The following is an 18555-nucleotide window of genomic DNA, read 5'->3' on the forward strand; positions in this document are numbered from 1 at the left end:
GAGCCATGGTCAGGGTAGAGTGCATTTATTCTTCAGTTTAATATAATTTACTGTTACAGGATTACTGGTATTGGCTTTGATTGATATGCTCATTTTGTAAGAGTTGTCTGTTGTCAATGTTGACAGGGAGAGCTTCACCTATATACATACTGCATGCATATTTCTAAAAAGAGCATACTGTAGTTTGCTAAATGCCTTGATTTGGGAAAGCAACCAGAAGACCAGAAAGAATGTTAAACATATGCCTCCATGTCCATTATCTTGAGTTAACCAGTGTATGTATTCAGTCTTTAACAGCTGTCCCTGTTTCGAGCTGTCTGTATTGTCACGTTGCACAGAAAGACAACTACCTGTCGATAAGCAGCTTGCTTGGCAGTAAGAATTGCATTCAGACAGGAACTATGCACACCATGATTTGCATTACCAGGGACCTTCAGTGTAAGAGGACATGCATATATCTTTAAATGAATTTGAGATATCTGTAAATCAGCACTTTTGAAGATAACAATTTAGACATACTGTATCTCAAATTGATTTACAGGTATCTTTACATAATATGTTTTGTGAGCATGGTACGCCAAACCGTCATTCCTGTTCATTTAGCGAGATCTCTAAAAATGACTTCCCTGCCAGTTTTGCCTCCCTAACCCACGGAAGCGCCAATGCGATGCTCCCTTCGGAATCCCCACAGAATTCCGGCGATGCCGCAGGGCCAGGACATCACCCTGTGCACCACCGGCTGTGCATTTACCATCAACAAGAAGAACTTCATACACACCTTTAATATACAATGATTTTATTACAAATGCTTTTACAGACAGTATAACTGCTTAATGCCAAAATATGAATAACAAAAGATAAAATCTTACTCAACTCTAATATACAGACAGGCAGAATCACATGCACAGATTCTTATGGAGTGTTTCATTTACAATTAGATTATTATTATTATTATTTATGTCCTTCTAAAATCAGTAGCAAATAAGATCAAATAAGAGCAAAATAAAGAACACAGTAAATAATTACATTTAAGAGTGAGTTTGAACAGTTAATTTATAGTACAAATATTTGCTTATACGAGTAAAGTCCAGTAAGAGCACATAGTAAGTACAATAAATGGATGAGAATGATTTTAAATAAGAGCAGTTACAAAAAATGTGAATATGGAGAGAACAGCTGTTTCAGTGGAGTGTTCCGGGTGAAAACCAGATTGGAGGGGAGTGAGCAGAGAATGTGTTGACAGGAAAGTAGAGAGCTGGCGATGTACCGCTAGCTCAAGGGTTTTACAGAGGAATGGGAGAAGAGAGACAGGACAGTAGTTCTGGAGGGATGAGGGATCTGATGCAGGCCTGTTTGAAGGCAGAGGGGAAACAGCTAGACAGCAGAGAGGTGTTGAGAAGACAGGAAATGAAAGGGAGTTGAGCAGGGGAAGCAGCTGGGAGGAGGTGAGTGGGGAGGGGGTCCAGAGCACACGTGGTGGGTTTATGGCTCTGAAGCAGGGAGCAAAGATCAGAGTCCGAGAAGGAGGAGAAGGAGGGTAGAATAGTAGCAGGGTTCTGAAAAAATACAGCGTTACACGTCCCCAGGTCTTTTTTTAATTGCTCTTGCTGCAGTGATTTAGAGGACAGATCTCAACCCCCAGTGCACTAGAGCAGACATTTTGAAAAGTTGTCCGCATGTTAACAATGAAAAGAAAAATTACAGGTACATTATTTAAACAGTTGTAGCAACACGTAGGGACGTGTTGCTACTTACTCTTTAAGACATTTACTTAACTTTACAAAACAAATACTGTAAAGATTAATGCCACGTACCGTCAGATTATCTCTTGTAAACATTCTGCATCGAGGCAGCTTGAGTGGAGCGCTCCTACACTAAAGGGATTAAGATTGAAAGGGAGTCTTTTTCCTGCGTTTAGCCGGTCTGTTTCCCTCTTCCTCAGCACCCTGGGTGCAGTTCCTGAGGGACTGCAGGGCCTGCACTTTGTTTAAGCGTTTCTCCAGCTCCTCCTCGCAAGCTTGCAGCAGATCCTTCGTTTTCTCTGCGTCCCAGCTCAGCGCTGCGGACAGGTTCTGCAAGCCTTCGTTCACCACCAACTGCAAATCACAAGGAAACCCGGTCAGGTTTTACCAGAACCGATACTTTACACAAAACGGCGCTTTCTCTTTAGGATTTCTCTTTCGGGAACGGCAAATCAGTGAGTCCGCTGCAAGTTTTTGGGCTGATCGCTAAAAGTTCACTGCGGCTTTACACTTACTCACGTTCAAGATAGAAAGTCTAACACATTTACAGTATGTGTCACTGGCACTGCTGTTTTGTGGGGTGATGATGCTGACCTGCCCCTTCTCCAGCAGATTCCTAAACAGTATTTTATATGTCCTACTGAGCGACAGTGTATTTGACTAATCGTTTTAAAAAGACCACCTTGTCTTCTTCAGCTGATTTTCTATTAAATATGTTGCTAGTCTTATGAATCAGAGAAGCACAGCACCATCTACTGGTATGTGAAGGGAGGAAACTGCACAAACAACAATGCTTTTTACAAAACTAATTCACTGTTCATAACATAATCTTAAGCATTGTTGAAGGGTAGTGCATGTATATATTTAGGCAGATACTTTCATTTCATACTGGTCATGTGGAAAGCACTCTTAATATTACAGTACCGAGGAATCCAGAGAAGTGCAAGAACTTATTTTTCTAAAACTGTACATAACCTGTGACTGTGTGTGTGTGTGTGTGTGTGTCTGTCTTTCTGTACCTGCAGATCCTGGTTAGACAGCCTGGTTTCAGGGCTCGTTTTACCCTTCAGAACCATGAGTGTTCTTTGGCAAAACTTGGAACTCTGTCCAGCGGTCACCTTGGTGGAGTCCACCTCCATTCCATCAATGACATCATCTACTGAACATGAGCATAAAGAAAAAGGGCTGAAAAGACCCTGCCTGATTTAAATAACGTGGCTCTCACTACAAGCAGCCAAAAGGAACAAGATGCGGACTGGGGTGCATTCCTCTATATCTTTAGAAATGCCAGAAAGCGATCAGTTAAAAGTAGAAACATTTCTTTAAACGAACAAAAAACCCTATCAACAGCTTTTTACATGTCAGTATATAACTAAAGCTAAAGCTCCATCTAGTGGGTACGTTAATGTTTTACACAATGACACATGAAGGGGTCAGTGGCTGTCCTAGTAAACCCACTACCTGATCGGTGAGTGGATTGCGGTGGTAAGACCGCATTCGAATTGGGGTAAAATTTATTTGAACAAAATGACATGTATTGCTTTGCTGTTGATTTTGTTATACAACTAGAGCAGTCTGAAAAGGCACTCTGGGTATTTCCTCACCCTCTTGGCTGGAGCCTCTACTTGTTGGGCTTGATTCCTTCTCTGCAGCCTGAAGGTAGAGCTGCAGGATCTCCCTGGACTGCCGCTCCTCTTCCCTCTGGTCCAGAACCCTCTGGAGGGTGTCCTGCAGGCTCTGCACTTTAGTCTCTCTGTGTCCCAGCTCCTTGGCCAGCTCCTCACGGGATACATCCACAAGACACTGCAAAACTGAAGTCATTACCGACTCCACACTCCTTACAGGACACAACCCTTATTGGCACTGCTCACATCTCCAGCAGTTTAAAAACATTTTTTCAACTGCCTTAGAAAAGTTTACCCGAGCACAGCAACGTGCAATAAAGCATAGCGAAATGGTAAAGCACAGGACAAGCATAGTAAGACTGCAAAAATACTTTTATAAGGGCTGTGTGACAGGGTAGCATTAGGAATGAGATTCAGAGGCCAGAAAGCTGCAGTTTAAAGAGCTTGTGCACACTTTTAATAATAAATAATAAAATAAACAGGCAAATACAAACACTTTACATACACGTGGTTTGAGACCGAGGCACCGCTTACAATGAAACATGGCACTGTACCCTCCCTTAAACTCCGATCTATCAATACAACCTTCAACTCCAACATAAATACCTGTGATTACCCTTTTTATACACCTGTGGCTGGAGCCCAATTAATCACCAATCATTCAATTATGGCCCCAGCCACATTCCCACGTGTGTTCTGACAGGGAAGAATTTAACTCCCTCCCTGCCAACCCAATAATCCCCACACGTACCTGTGCACCGGCACGGTATTCACCCTGCCACAGGCTGTTAAAAAAATGACGAAATGCAATTCTGCAGTTTAAAACAATGTTATTGGTCTTAAAGTCAAACAAAGCTTTCCTAACATACATACACAGACACATACCAGTCTCACTTGTGCCAAAACCAAGTCACTTAGACACACACAAAAAGTTTCGTCGTTTATCAAGTTATAGCATCAAACTGTACAAAAGCGCAATGAATGGCAATGCTAGCTCAGGTACAGCCACGGACATTTTTCACTGGTTTCGTCCTTTTACCTGGAGTTCCTCCTCGGACATCATTATGATGCTGGAGAGGTCTTGTTTCAGCTGCTGTGCCAGACCCCTCCACGATTCGGTGCCAGTGAAAGTGCTGTCCAGCTCATCGATCTCAATACTCTCACCTAACCATGCAGTCCCGCCGTCAACTGCTAGCAAGAAGAAGAGGAAAGTCCTGTTGGCTTCGATCAGATCATTACCCTACATACCAGTACTCCAATGTAGGGTTAATTATCTGAGCATGCCATATTTACATTTCAGTAACACTGGTTTATTGTCTCCCAAGGGCTTGTGAAACAGTTCCTTGATATGGTTGAAGCAGACTGAATCCAGCTAAAAAACACCTCCAGTCAAAGGGCACAATGTAAAATACAGGATCCTGACTTTTAACATGCTGGCCATGTGGCTAAACAGCACCTTGCTCAATCTTACCTCTCATTGCAGGGCCCCATCTCTCCTTGCTATGCAGAATCATGAACTTGGTGTTAGGTGGTAAACACATGAAGTATGCCTCATCTTCCACTATGGTGCCATCTTCCTCTAACACCACAGAGACAAGGACCTTGGAGTCCATGCCTAACGTCTCACGTCCTGGGTGCAACATACAAAAAGATATGCGTTCAATTATAAAATGATGTATTTGGTTAGTGTGCATTTAGCAATGGAATTCTGAAATAAAATGTTTTGTTTTACTGACTTTGAATTTAGAGAAAGTGAAATGGGTGGTTTTATTAAAAATGTGTTTTGTGCAGCAGCGGGCATAAGGACGAATGGCTGGAAGGTACTTATTACTTATACACTAAGAAAGTGCATTATTGTAAAATTGCACAGGAATTTGTTTCCTTGCTTATGTAAACTTCAAAGAACGAATTTAAGGTTTGCAGATACACTGTCTTAGGCCACACCTTAGTTATTCTTGGCATCCACTTTTGATTTTGACTGGAGCGCAGGAGGAAAAGAAAAAGTAATTTTACACGATTAAACTAAAGCCATTCTCGAGTGATTGTACGAATACGTTTTTATTGCTACAGTATTAAAATTATATGTTCATTGTTAAATAACTATTGTGAGGAAGTTATAACTCGCCTAAAAGGTCTGACACAGGTACGTTGCATAATAAATATAATACATTATAGCTTTGCGTTGCGTCTTTCTCTTTGTCTCATGTACTTTACCTTTAGTTTTTAGGTCTTCCAAAGACCGCACTGCAATTCCATACGATTTTTGACGTGAAAGGTTGCAGACTTTACAAGGTTTTTCTTCCGTCATTGTTACTGTAACAAAGTTGCTGTATTATTTGAATATATCTTCTGTGGAATATTAAACAAAGTAAAATACTTCTGTTCTGTAACACGCACTGTAACGACTTTAATCTGATATCATTGCGATACAGTAACAAGGAATCAGGAGAATAGGATTGTGGGAGTTGTAGTATTGTCTCAACTGGGTGGACTGAGCCAAGACTACGATTCCCATCAGTATGTTTGTTCTTCAAAGTGTAATCCATGCTTCCTATTTATTATTTATTAAAATCAATTGCCCTGCACCTTATTAGCTTTATTGCCATTTCCACTGCTTTCTTTATCATGTGTGTAGTTGAACTTTTAATTTATAATCCATTTTTTTCCATTTGGTTTGGTATAACTTAATTAAATTCTAATACGTTATATACTTATTTTGCTCAAGGGAATATACTATTGACTACTGGTGACTGACCAGCAAGAATTGGTATTTCGAACACATATTTAAGAACATAAGAAAGTTTACAAACGAGAGGAGGCCATTCAGCCCATCTTGCTCGCTTGGTTGTTAGTAGCTTATTGATCCCAGAATCTCATCAAGCAGCTTCTCGAAGGATCTCAGCTTCAACAACATTACTTGGGAGTTGGTTCCAGACTCTCACAATTCTCTGTGTAAAAAAGTGACTCCTATTTTCTGTTCTGAATGCCCCTTTATCTAATCTCCATTTGTGACCCCTGGTCCTTGTTTCTTTTTTCAGGTCAAAGAAGTCCCCTGGGTCGACATTGTCTATACCTTTTAGGATTTTGAATGTTTGAATCAGAATTTTTAAGCGTTAAACACACATAGTTTCTTAAAGGACACGCCCAGATGGTATTTAACCACCCTGCAATAAATACAATCTGGTAGCCTGATCATTTAATACTAGGGTCGACTACAATATATTTAATTGATCATACTACAGGGATGGAAATAAATACGACTCGTGTGGATCAAACTGCTATGCAATGGGAGTCATATTGCCATTCCTGTAATACAGTACAGTACATTCAGTACTTCAAGTTTACTGTGCTGAAACTGAATCCATCACTCTTCTCTCAACAACTCCTGCCTGGGGTATGGAGTGGAATCGAGTTGGTGATGTGTTAACACTGCCTAGAAAGATGGCTTCCTCTGAACCAGCGGAGCAGCGGCCACAGGTAACTCATTTAACGCTTTAGTTCATACTGTTTTCTTGTTGCACGTTTAGTTCGATTTGCTTGTTGTTTAGACAATAATATAAACTGTAGAGGGAGGGGAGCGATACGTACGGACTGCTTCTGCTGCAGAAACGACTGACTGCGGGTTTGTGTTAACAGGTGCAGGCCAAACACAAGTCAATATTTTTTTTAAGCACTTAATTGAAGAACTTGCATTTCGGAAGCATTATTTTAAACTGCATCCCTTAAACCGAGCTCTAGGAGTCTCTGTTTTTTGTGCAAGGCTTATGTAAATTAATGCTTTCTCTAGACATTTGTGTATTCGCTCAGCGTGGCCGCAGCGCGAACATCTAGCGTGCAAGAAGAGATCTTATAAATAATTATAAAACTGTTTACGCTAGGGTTACTTTTGACATGCTTGCTAATAGGAGGAGGCGGCGATATGCCCTCCCCTGTGATATTTTCTATCCTGTTTTGGGATGTCTTGTAGTGTCATTGGTCACTTTATGCAAGTTATATTTTGTTTTTGTTTTTTAAATAGAAAGGTCTGTATTGTGCAACATGAAACAAAGTACACACGCAAATGGGTGCAGTAGTTATCGGGCAAAATACATAGTGCTTGCTATGTGAAGTTTAATAACAGTCTATTAATTGTTCTGTAGTGACACTACAACATTTTCTGGGGTACCATATGTAACGGCCCATTTCAGAATCGACTTAGATGTGGCTTCAAGCCAGGGATTGCATGACGAGGTAAATGGAGCCATTGCAGGTTTTATTGTGATATTAATTAGACACACCTGCATGTTTCTTCTGAATGGTTTGTCTTGTCTCCGATGTAATCCCTGGTATAATTAAGTTCACAGTACAACCTGGAATGTCTCAAACTGGATTAATAAACTCTAGCTGTGTGACTGTGTCATACATTTTGGTTATATTTCATAGGTTTCAAGCTCAGGTGTGTCTTAATGGGAATTGCTGTAGATGAGTTCACTTTAGATATTTAAAATAAAATCGCTGCTGCTTCTGAGATGGGACGTGGCACTTGCTGTAAAACAGCGGTACTTCATAGAGAGAGAATAAAAAATGGACTGAAACCATGCAGAGAAAATGTATTTGAACCAAACAGAAATGAGTGTGACACAGAATAGGAAAACATTCTGTAGAGTTCTTATGGGGCACACACAGAGAGTGCAAATACTGTTTCTGTGATGAAGAAAAGACTGATTAACCAAAGTAGAACATTGGTCTACTTTACTTATAAACTGGTTTCATGGACCCAGATTAGCACTGGTTTTGCACTAGCCTAATGTTACCAAGATTAGTGCATTTAAAATTCATTTTCACCCTTAGCACTTTTAAAGACGGAATGATTGTATGGATGTTGCATGTATTGTTATGACATTGAATAACCTTTATTTTATTTGTGGGCCTACAACAGTAGAATGAGAATTTAGTCTTTTTTCATTGTACTGTAACACAAACTCAAGAAGGGTTGGACAAAATCCTCTCTCTGCCTCTAATTCTACAGTTGTTCTCTTTAGCTTTGTTCCTTTATAACCTCTGAATATCCATTTTGGGGACTTTCTTTTTGGTTTTTTTGCAGTATTTTGTGTTAGGTGCTACTGCACTTTTGTGTTTATTCAATACAACACAATACAATACAGTACCAATTTAATTTGTATAGTGCACCCTTCACACCATTTCATCCCTGAGCTCTGTACAAAGTTAAAAACACAACAAGAGCTCATATGCTTGCTTGCTCTCCTTCTAGAACTCTTTCCCCAATGGGCGGCTGAGGCCTCCTTTTATGCCAGGTGGCTGGGTGACTAATTGAATAATTAATTGATTGATTGCTCCCACCTGACGCAATCAACCTGGGCAGGGAGGAGAATTTAACTCCATCCCTGCCAGTATTTCTAAGGGCAGATTACGTCAGGCTGGACAGTTTGAGACCTGTAGCCCAAATTATTGATCCCATTATTGATCATTCATCACTGGAGCATGGAAGCTCTGGAGCTCTGTATAACCACAGTCCCATTTCTTACATGTTTCCATTTTGTGTTTCTGTTCTTTTTCTAATTTACTGCTGTTGCAAAATTACCTGACTAGTTATTGCAACACCAGATAGAATTAGCATTGGCACTCAAGAGCTGCCTGCATTGCTTTATCTTTCCACCTCCAAGGAATGGTCTTTCAGAACTGTTTCTTCCAGCGCTGCCTTGATTTTCACGCTCTGGTTTACAATGAGAAAGTAGGAGAAACCTTTCAGAACTTTTTTAAGTCTTGTAAGCCAATTTGTATTAAAATCATGATGATTATTCATAACATCACACGTGTGTCTTCAGTTCTTTGAATATTTCAATTTACAACTTATTTAAATTTAAAGACACACCTTTCCTGATTTTTTTTTTTTGTTTGTTTCAGCCCCGTTTTAAAAATAATTAAATAGACCGATTTATCTTTTGAACAATTATAAGTAGATTACCCATTGATGTATGTGTTACTGCCCGAGACTGACAAAAGCCTTGTCCTCATTAATGAATTTTACTCTGTACTGGCAATGGGCTGTCTGAAATGAGCTTTTCCAGCCAGGGACTGTATTGCCCTCAAACCTTATCTGGATGGCTGCAGGACACACTATGGCAATGGTTGCCATGCGGTTTTGCTTTACGAGGCCCTAGGGTTTGGAAGCACAAAACGCATCGCAGCTGCTGTATTTTATTCCGCTTGTAATCGCGTTACAAATTGCTGTGAAACGTGTGATCGCAAAACAGGTTGTCCACTGAGCAACCTGTGGGTGCTTGATAAGCTGTAATGGAGCTAACGGCGTTCGCTGAGTGCAAATGGGGCAGTACCTGTTTATTCTTTTTTCCATACCCCATTTCTTTGGTCATTGTCGTATTTCTCCATCACTTTTCCTGTGCACCTTCATGCTCGATTTCACTAAATCGACGCTAAACAGACCGCCTCAGAGTAAATGACTTTTAGGTACAGTAAGCAATAGCTTGCAAGTGTAAATGGTGGCCATAATATCGAAATGAGAATTGACAGATTGGAATCTCTGAAAGCAGAGAACAAAGCATAGGGACTGTACTATAGTATTCACCTGTAGGGCAAGTTTGAGGTACACTTCATTAGTACGGCTGGTTTGGCAAGCTTTGGGGTGCAATCAGCATTATTGTGTATTCAGTCCAGCAACTTTCACAAGCATGCATTGAAATGGATCCGTGGCTGCAGTTTCTTAGCACTCTGTGTACCGCTTGTGAACTCGATCAGCCACTTCATGCCATTCAGATTTCATGTTCTGGTGCCCCATATTCTTTTTTTTTTTTTGTTGCCTTGGTGATATGGTACTTTGGAAATGTGGTAGCTGTTTGTAATTTAGTGCATTGCCTGCTATGACTATCTACAGGGATATAGTTGGGATTCTACAATGACAAAGTGGCAAGCAGGTTTCAAAAGGGAGGGAGGTCTTCTGGTGGCATTGGGTGGAATAGTAAACTGACACTAAAGTATTCTGTTTTAAACAATGTAGGATCCCTACTGTACAGCGCCTGTAATTTTCCATCACATCTGTGGTGCACGTTCATAACTTAGTAACTGCTTCATCACATGGCATCTGTACAGTAGCTTTGTAATTCCAAAGCGCTTTAGACAAGCTTGCCAGAATTGCTTTTTTTTCCCCTTTGGGAATGAGGGAGATTTCGAAGTGTTCTGAGTCTGATTTTTATTTTACATAATTAACATATTTGCTGATTGTTTTAACCATTATTAAGTCACTAACAGAGTGAACTGTGGTGCAAGCAAGGCAGTAGAATTGTGCAGACTCATTTAACTATAGGGTGCAACATCGCAGCTTTGCATTGTATACAGGCATGGAAATAACACTCCCATTGTATAGCAGTTTGATCCATTCCTGGTTTTACTATGAGTTTAATAAGACACACCTGTGCTTGTTACCTGTACACTGAGGCAAATCAGGCTTGTTGTAAAACCTGGAATGTGTGAAACTGCTGTGCAATAGGAGTCTTTTTGCCATCCCTGGTGTAGCAGTTTGTGCCATTCTATGTTTTGTTTCCATAGAACCCTGAACTTCAAGGCTAAAAAAATGCAGGACAAAGTTCAACACTCCTAACCACTGTAGTCAGGTCTGACCCCACTCATCATGACAGACCAGTGAACAAGCCTCAGCTATAGCCATATGTAGCTTGTTTACGACTGCTCCGATACAAAACTATTGTCATTTTCCCTCTGTTGTTGGGACAGTGAGGTAAAATGCAGCACTATTGAGTTTGTCCAGAAGATGGCAGTCTAACTCAATTTCTTTTCTCTCCTGCAGCCTGGCTCCACTCAAATGAAGGAAGATGCCCCACCAAGAGACACACTGGTAAGGCAATGCAGCGTACTCTCTATATAATAGGGCAGGTAGGTTGCATACAGTATTTATGGGAGTGCTGTGTTTTCTTCTCCCTAAAACACATTCAAAAGCACTTTCTGTCATCTTGGATTAAATCAGACGATACACAAGATAAGGAACCGTTTACATTTTACTTTGTCAAAATTCACATCCTATATAACATATATGTTAAAAGCACTCGTGTTATTATTATTATTTTTGAATATATGTTGGTTCTGTGCACAGTGTAGTAGTTAGTTTTGTATAAAAGCCTGTGCTTTAAATTGTATTTTGTAGTGTGGCACCCCCACTCCTTGCCTCCTCGAAGATACAGCTGAAGCTCTGTTGCTATTCCTTACAATTATTTGCACACAGGTATATAAACTATTTAAATTCTCATTGAGGAGTAATAAGACTAGCTGAACCTGACACCTACCAGTGTTTTTGAATGACATTCTTCCATCTTTTACGTAACATTAAAAGAACGCTAGTTTTCGAATCTTGGTGCTGATCTTCTGGTGTGCAAACTCTGCTAGATTTTATTGCTCTGGAGTCTTTTTGTTTTATAGACTTAACTTGCTTGTATACTGTACAGTACAGTTGCTTTCCAGCCAGGCATGTCCAGCTTTGCATTGCTAGTGGACTCATACACCTGCATGGTCATTTCTTCTCTTCATTGTAACCCATGGTACTGAGTTTATAAATCTGGGTCCAAATTTACCCTGCGCTCCTATCTGCTTCTTGGGAGGAGAATGTCCAAGATCATCGGGGCACAGACGACAAACCTCCCGGACACTAGGTTTGAGGGGGTGGGGAGAGAGGAGGAGGCCTGTGTGAGCATTATTGTGGGTTGTATCTTAGACACAGTTTTAAAAGAAACATTTCTTTCTTTATTGGTTTATTGGAAAAATGTAAAATATGCCTCTTGTTTTGAGTGATGCTTTTTTATTTATATTTTCATGATATATTTTTACTAATTTATTACAAATCTTAGGTATTAGCATGTGTAGAATACACACACACACACACACACAGTGGAATTGGGTACTGTAGCGCACGCAAGTGTGTGCTGGGAGGGAGATAACTTCAATGTGCTGTAAAGTAAACATGACGTTGAATAAAATAGCATTATTTATAAGTTTAAGTTTGAAATGGAGGGGAGAAATACAAATGGGAGTCTAAATTGCCATTACGCAGCAAATAGATAAACTAGCTGATTATGGGAGTTATACATTTAAAATACCGTATTTATAATTGAGAACTTTTGATGGAAAAGAAAGACCCAGGTGAGGAGGGGTGGTGTCTCAGTAGACAGAGCTCTTAAGAAACTAAATTAAGACTAGCTATGCTGTTAACATAATAGTGATATAAATGCAGAAGAACCATTGATGGTGTTTTAAATACAGTTGGTCCACCCATTTCTCATTGTTGAACTTTACAGCAAGGAAACAACATGTGGGTTATTCCGTGAAAAGTTTATGCATATTATATTGCTTTTATTCTTTAAGACAACACGCTTATATTTGTTTATTACCAGTTTTCTTTTTTTCTAAACTCGGTGGCAACATTTCATTTATTTTATTTTATTTTTTTACCCCGCTGTGCTTTCCCAGTTAAGTGGATTATTACTGCACAGTATAATTTGTGTCACAAAGCATTATTGGGATGACATGAATTATTTAAATTCTTGTCTGAAAGGATTTAAAATGCATCTTGCAAACGAGGCTCCTGGCAGAGTTGGGGCGCAGCGCTGAAACTCGCGCAGGGATCGCACTGCCATGTGTCGGGAGTGAGGCAGCAGTCAAGTTTAACTGGTTCTGACTCCCTTTACTGAAATCACTGGCGCTCGCACACTGGCTCTCATCTGTCAAGAAGGGTTGTGATCTGCAGTGAAATGTCGGAGCAGAAGCAGGTTTTGAACTGCAGTTTTAGGAAGGTTGGCTGAAAGACTTCCCTTGGTGGCACACCAGCTTTGCCTTTTTAAGCTTCTTTCTTTCTTAATTTATTTTTCTTTCTTTCTTCCCTTCTCTCTCTGTCTATCACTCTGTCTTCTATCAGTGCTGTGAAATCCTCTTGATTTCCGCAGTCCTTGTTTCCATTCACAGCTGGGTTTTTAGTTTATTGATCAGTAAAGTGACTTTAATAAGAGGTCTGCAAGGCCTCCTGTGCCTGGTGTTAATAGCATGCAGTACTTCCAGTGTTTCTAAGAAAAGACAGCAGTATAAACTTGATTGATTCCCCAGTAATGTCCCCATGGCATCAGAAGGACTGACTGTGTTTGCTTTTTCTTTTTCTTTTTTTCTTTTTTTTTATTTCTTCATTGCTTCATTGAGCTGGTATTAAGAAGGAGGTGTGTGTGTGTGGGGGGGTGTTGTCAGAAGAGCATCCTGGCCTCTCAGCGATTTCAAAAGCCTGCTTCCCCCAGGATATTAAGCGACTGTGATGAAAAATTTAGCGAGCGTTAAATAAGAAGCTTTGAAGTGATCTGTTTTGGCTCAGCCCTCCCGAAATTTCCGGCTCTTCTGTGATTTATCAACATTCGAAACTCTTGGATATCGGGTTAGCTGGTGATACGGCAGCATTAACATTACAGCCAATGGCATCGACAGACATTTTCTTTCTATTTTTTTTTTACTATCCACCCCCCCCCCCCCCCCCAATTGCCCTTGACATCTGTTAGTATTGTGTTAATTTTATATGGAAAGAACAGACCGCAGCACAATGCAGGAATACGCGAGAGTTACAACGTACTACAGAACAGAACAACCATGAAATCAAAGCATTCATCATGAGCGTGAAAAGGGGCCGTCTAAAAACACCCACTTTTTTTTAGCTTTATTTGATCTCTTATCCCACCGAGTCACCCTGAAAGCTTCCTATTTAAATACGACTTGATTTATTAGCATTTATTTTGAAAATATAACCATGCTATGCATTACTAGGTTCTGTGGAGTAAAAAGTTATTATAAAACACTGAATGTTGATTGATCAGTACCTGAGCAGTAAAGCATTCCATGAATCTGAATGCACTGTGTCTCTTAAGATTTACCCTAGTAACAACAGTGTAGAAGTACCATTACATTATGTTGTAAATGGAGGAATGGAGGCCAGGACAATGCCACTGTATAACCCATCCTGCAGTATGAAGGGCCTCCTAATAAACTGGAAGCACAGTATCTGTAGTTGTTTGTATATGTGCCAGCACTGTCTGGCAAGAAACATGACATCACCTCTTGTAAAATATATTTTTAAATTGTACCCCTTCGAATTGGATGCCTAATAGACAGGCAGAGACTACTGTCTGCTTTTCTTTACCCGTTCACTGAACACTGCTCTATAAACAATCTCAACTGGGATTTAAATCAAGATATACATCTTTCAAATCCTTATTTTAAAGTCCAGACCATGTAGCTAATATCGCACCCCGGCTATTTTAATTATTTTGCTGGGTGCTACCTCCGGGATCAGCTTCCCAAATATCCCAACATTGATCACAATCGATGGAAATAGGGGCACAACACCATAATAATAGTTTACAAATCAAATTTCCATTCTTTTAGTCTTTTATTATTTAATAATCAGAATTACCTAGATATTGTTTATATCGCCCCAGTAGTTAAGGGTTAAAACATATTTCCACGATGAAATTATCTTTTATTGTAGCAATTTTAACCATGTTATAGCTAATGAAATTGCGGGTACTCAAGTCCATTCAAAGTTGCTGTTATTAACAGGAATATGGTATGCATCTTTGAACTCACTTATTCAGCATAGTACATGCTGCCTTATTTTGTTCCTTTGCTTTTTACTACTGTATTAATATTAGTTTAGGTTAGTGTATCTACTTTGTGCCTGTCACAGTTGCATCTCAGCAGTGCAAGCACTAATACAAGAAAATAACTAAATAGTCCATACTTCATAAGATATCGTGGTGGGACCACTTTCACTTGTTCCAGCCACTTGAGAGCAAGTCAGTCATGACCACTAGGGGGCATTAGCCAGCTAACTATCACCACAATTGCAAGAGCTAAAAGCATGCATGAATGCTAAACAGATTTGATTGCCTTTATCAGCAATTGCTTCCTCTTAAAATAAAACATCAACGCACATTTCAGATTATTAAATAACATTAGAACTGCATATTTTGTTTTATTTGATTTGTTTCCCTCTATTCCCCTGCTGGGTTAGTAACAACAAAATAAGTAAGTAGAATGATTGCATTGTCTGTTGTTTTGGAAGAGCTGTGTCGTGAAAGATGCTGTCAAGTCCAAGGAAAACCCACGACATGTCAGCGAATTGCTATTATGGTTTTGTAGATGCTTGCTCTGAAGTTTACAGCTTCTTCTTTCAACTTCTTTTTGCGGTACGAGGATTTCGTTGAATCATACACCCCTTCCTGTAACAATGCATCTAACACATATAACCCCCCTCTCCCTTTAGTTAGCCACACATATCGATGTTGCTTTTAACTTTAACCGATCTTTCAACAGCTTCAAGGGTTTTGTTGCGCTTGAGTGGGTTAACACAAAGACAAAGAAGACAAGCGGTTTAGAATGGTTTTGCATGACAACTGCATTGTTTTAGCTTTGCTATTTTCTGTGTCCCGCCCCTATTACAAGATACAGCCATGCCAAATCATGGATATCATGTTTGTTTTAAGATAAGTTGGACCCCAAAACATCATATTTGGTACGTCAATAAAACTAATTGTAAGGAAATGCCTGCCAGAGTATGTTCAAAGTCAGAGAAATAGAGAAATGATGGAGGAGGAGAAGGGTGCAACCGGGACAACCCGGCTTCTTTTTTTGTTTTTGCTGACAACAGATTTCCGTAACCTAGCTTGTCTTGGAACATGCAACACTTTGATAAAATGTTTGAAGCCCTGCGGTACGGTCCAATTAGATTTGTCAGATGAGTCAAAAGCGATCAACTTGAGATATATTTTACACAGTGACTCACCATCACCCTATCCCTGTCACATTGTGATTCACCAGAAAGTTAGACTGGGTATGCAATCAGAGGGGATTGCATCGGGTTTATGTTTTTGTACATTTAATTGCATCTGCTGTGGGGTGGGGGAAGTTATTCTTTCAAGAAGTTTTGCATTTTCTAGTATCATTTTATCAAACTCTTTTTTAAAGGTTGTGTCAATAAGCTGAATTCCTTTCAATGAATAACACACACAGTTTTTTTTTTCTGAACACGAGAAGAACGCCAATTACAATTCTAAAACTTTTAGAATAAAAAAAACTTCCAAGCCCATACATACATCCAGCTGAGCTGTTTATTTCTGGTTTGACATCTGTATTTGGTGTGTTTTCCTTTCTGTGATATAAGATGCTGTTGATGATTTGGAGCTTCCTCGGTGCTATCCCAATATTGAAAATAACAAAGGCCCTACATAAATAGCACTGAGAAACATACCTTTTTTTTTAAAACTGTTCCAGACTTTTTTTTGTTTTAATTCATGCTGTACTGCCTGTACAGTAACACGTGATCACGTGAGCATTCCCTAGGGCTGACAGGAAAACTGCTCGTCACTTAAGTTCAGGTACCTTCTACAAAAAAGCGAACGTGGTTTGTGAACAGTTTTTATCTACCTCCTTAAAATAAAAACAAAAAAATAGGAAAAGAATAAAAGTAATGTGTTAGCGGAAGTTTTAAATAAAATAACTTAACTTTTTAGTAATTAAAAAAATCTAGTAGACTACATGTGTTCGTGCTGTTTGTTCAGTAACGTGTTCACAGTGTCTTCATAAAGTTTATTCAAAGTAATCCGTCTGCATCCAGTTTGATTTCTACAACTTGTCAGTCGAACCGGAGATTAGTTGCTGTTCCTGTTGGGCTTACTGTATTGTCTCTGGCATTGACAGAAAACATTCAGAGGGTGTGCGATAGAGCAGAGATTTTCTTTCATGAAGCAGAAGTGTCTTTTTTTTGTTTTGTTTTGTTTTGAGAAATTTGTTCTGAAACACCTGGAGAAATTCTTTGCGGCGGGAGAAAAACACGATGATCCTTGTTTCAGATTTGAGGTCTTCCGATTCCTCCAGGTGTTCAGTGATGCCACACACACACACACACACACACACTGGAAGCTGGAGCTCAGTGCAAACTATAGCTATTTTGGATACAGTGCTGATGAGTGAGTGCCGTATTCCAGCTCTGTGATTCATAAGGCTGTCCCTAGAATAGAAAAACAGGAAGCTGTCTGGAGAGCAAGCGGGCCTGCCTGACAGTAACCTGCCCTCGCTGTGCTCCAGAGAGCATGCAGGGCAGCACGGTAAAAGATGGGCATTATACCCTCCCGTTCTAACACCACGGCATCCCCGCTGGCACAGTGCCCACCTGTGTGGGCAGGTAGGCTGTGTTCTGGATACTTTTACAGATTGTAACGTACCCCCCCCCCCCCTGCTCGTTAGATGCCAGATGGAAGTCCTTTTCTTTTCAAACCTCAAAAAGAACTGCCAGATACACGCAGCACTGCGCCAGACACTTATTGTTCAGACAGATTTGGGTTAAAGCTTCAGCATTATGGATGCTGTTTTAAGCTTTTGTTTTTCACCTTTCTAAAAAAGGATGAGGTAATAGATACTCTGTGTTTTTCTGCAGTGTATTGTGCAGCCTGTTTGTGTGCTGGTGGTGAAATTGAGGGACTGAATTTTAGGCATATTGATTTAATTTAAAGATAATCTTTTCTAGCGGTACATATTAGTGTAATTTGTACCTGCATAGTAATTTTATATGCACCTACTTGTACATAAACAGGAATGGTAAATTCTACACTCATTTTAATGCTGTTATATTTTTGGCAAAGTATGTCATTATGCGTTTTGCTTGAAGATGGCAAAAAATGTAACAGGATTTTAATTACAATGAACATTACATGTTCAGCATGGAATTGCTGTGCCATACCGTGCTGTTTACTGTGTAATTAGTGCCACTAGATTTAAAACGTTTCCACATTTAAGTGCGAGTGCAGGATTGGCAACAAGCGAGACATGTGGTTGTGGCTAAGCTGGTCTCTGCTCTCCTCCAGATGACCTTGGAGTTGGACAAAGTTAGAGGAACAACAAAGGCAAGCTTACTAGTCAAAACCATGGACTGCTTTCATCTGCCAATGTCACTTTCAGAGAGCATAGGGTGTGCTGATTAGTATAAGATGCAATTAGCTTTATAATGTAAATGAAGAGCCTGATCGCGTGTGATTGACAAAGAGTGTGGTAAATAGCTGTGTGGTAATTCGAGTGTTGAGATTATGTGTTGATCTGTGTGTACAGGACTTCTTCGTCTTTCTATAGTATATCCGAAAAAT

General features: G+C 39.9%; 2 protein-coding genes across 9 annotated transcripts in view; one reads left to right on the forward strand and one right to left on the reverse strand.

The window, feature by feature from the left end:
• Nucleotides 1-779: 779 nt before the first annotated feature.
• LOC117432196 (DNA fragmentation factor subunit alpha-like) lies at nt 780-5822 on the reverse strand. 4 transcript variants are annotated; one of them, XM_034053760.3, is made up of 6 exons: nt 5582-5822; nt 4839-4997; nt 4407-4555; nt 3347-3545; nt 2762-2901; nt 780-2096 (listed from the first exon to the last, which is right to left on the reverse strand). In XM_034053760.3, the coding sequence occupies exons 1-6, from the start codon at nt 5673-5675 to the stop codon at nt 1884-1886; spliced, it is 954 nt and encodes a 317-aa protein (XP_033909651.3). In that variant the 5' UTR covers nt 5676-5822; the 3' UTR covers nt 780-1883. The 4 variants fall into 4 exon arrangements, with proteins under 4 accessions (XP_033909651.3, XP_033909652.3, XP_033909650.3 ...); XM_034053761.3 differs by having other exon boundaries at nt 2762-2898; nt 5582-5821; XM_034053759.3 differs by having other exon boundaries at nt 2762-2898; nt 4407-4558; nt 5582-5821.
• Nucleotides 5823-6656: 834 nt separating this feature from the next.
• Nucleotides 6657-18555, forward strand: part of LOC117425050 (peroxisomal membrane protein PEX14-like) — a 62943-nt gene continuing 51044 nt past the window's right edge. Inside the window, exons 1-2 of one of the 5 annotated variants that reach the window (XM_034054294.3) lie at nt 6657-6844; nt 11187-11234. In XM_034054294.3, coding sequence (XP_033910185.2) covers nt 6764-6844; nt 11187-11234 — 129 coding nt within the window. In that variant the 5' untranslated portion in view covers nt 6657-6763. Of the gene's footprint in view, nt 6845-6914; nt 7004-11186; nt 11235-18555 lie in introns of those variants that run through there. The other 4 variants (XM_034054295.3, XM_034054292.3, XM_034054293.3 and 1 more) reach the window with 4 other exon arrangements.

Source organism: Acipenser ruthenus, chromosome 27, assembly GCF_902713425.1.
Source record: "Acipenser ruthenus chromosome 27, fAciRut3.2 maternal haplotype, whole genome shotgun sequence".
Lineage (NCBI taxonomy): Eukaryota > Metazoa > Chordata > Actinopteri > Acipenseriformes > Acipenseridae > Acipenser > Acipenser ruthenus.

Bases quoted from the DNA above. Each gene is read 5' to 3' on its own strand.
- LOC117432196 (XM_034053758.3), bottom strand. From the start codon at position 5,675: ATGACGGAAGAAAAACCTTGTAAAGTCTGCAACCTTTCACGTCAAAAA. The intron at 2,902-3,346 runs GTGAGGAAATAC...GCTCATGTTCAG, and splicing joins TAGAGGCTCCAGCCAAGAGG to TAGATGATGTCATTGATGGA. The intron at 2,097-2,761 runs GTACAGAAAGAC...TGTGATTTGCAG, and splicing joins TGTCTAACCAGGATCTGCAG to TTGGTGGTGAACGAAGGCTT.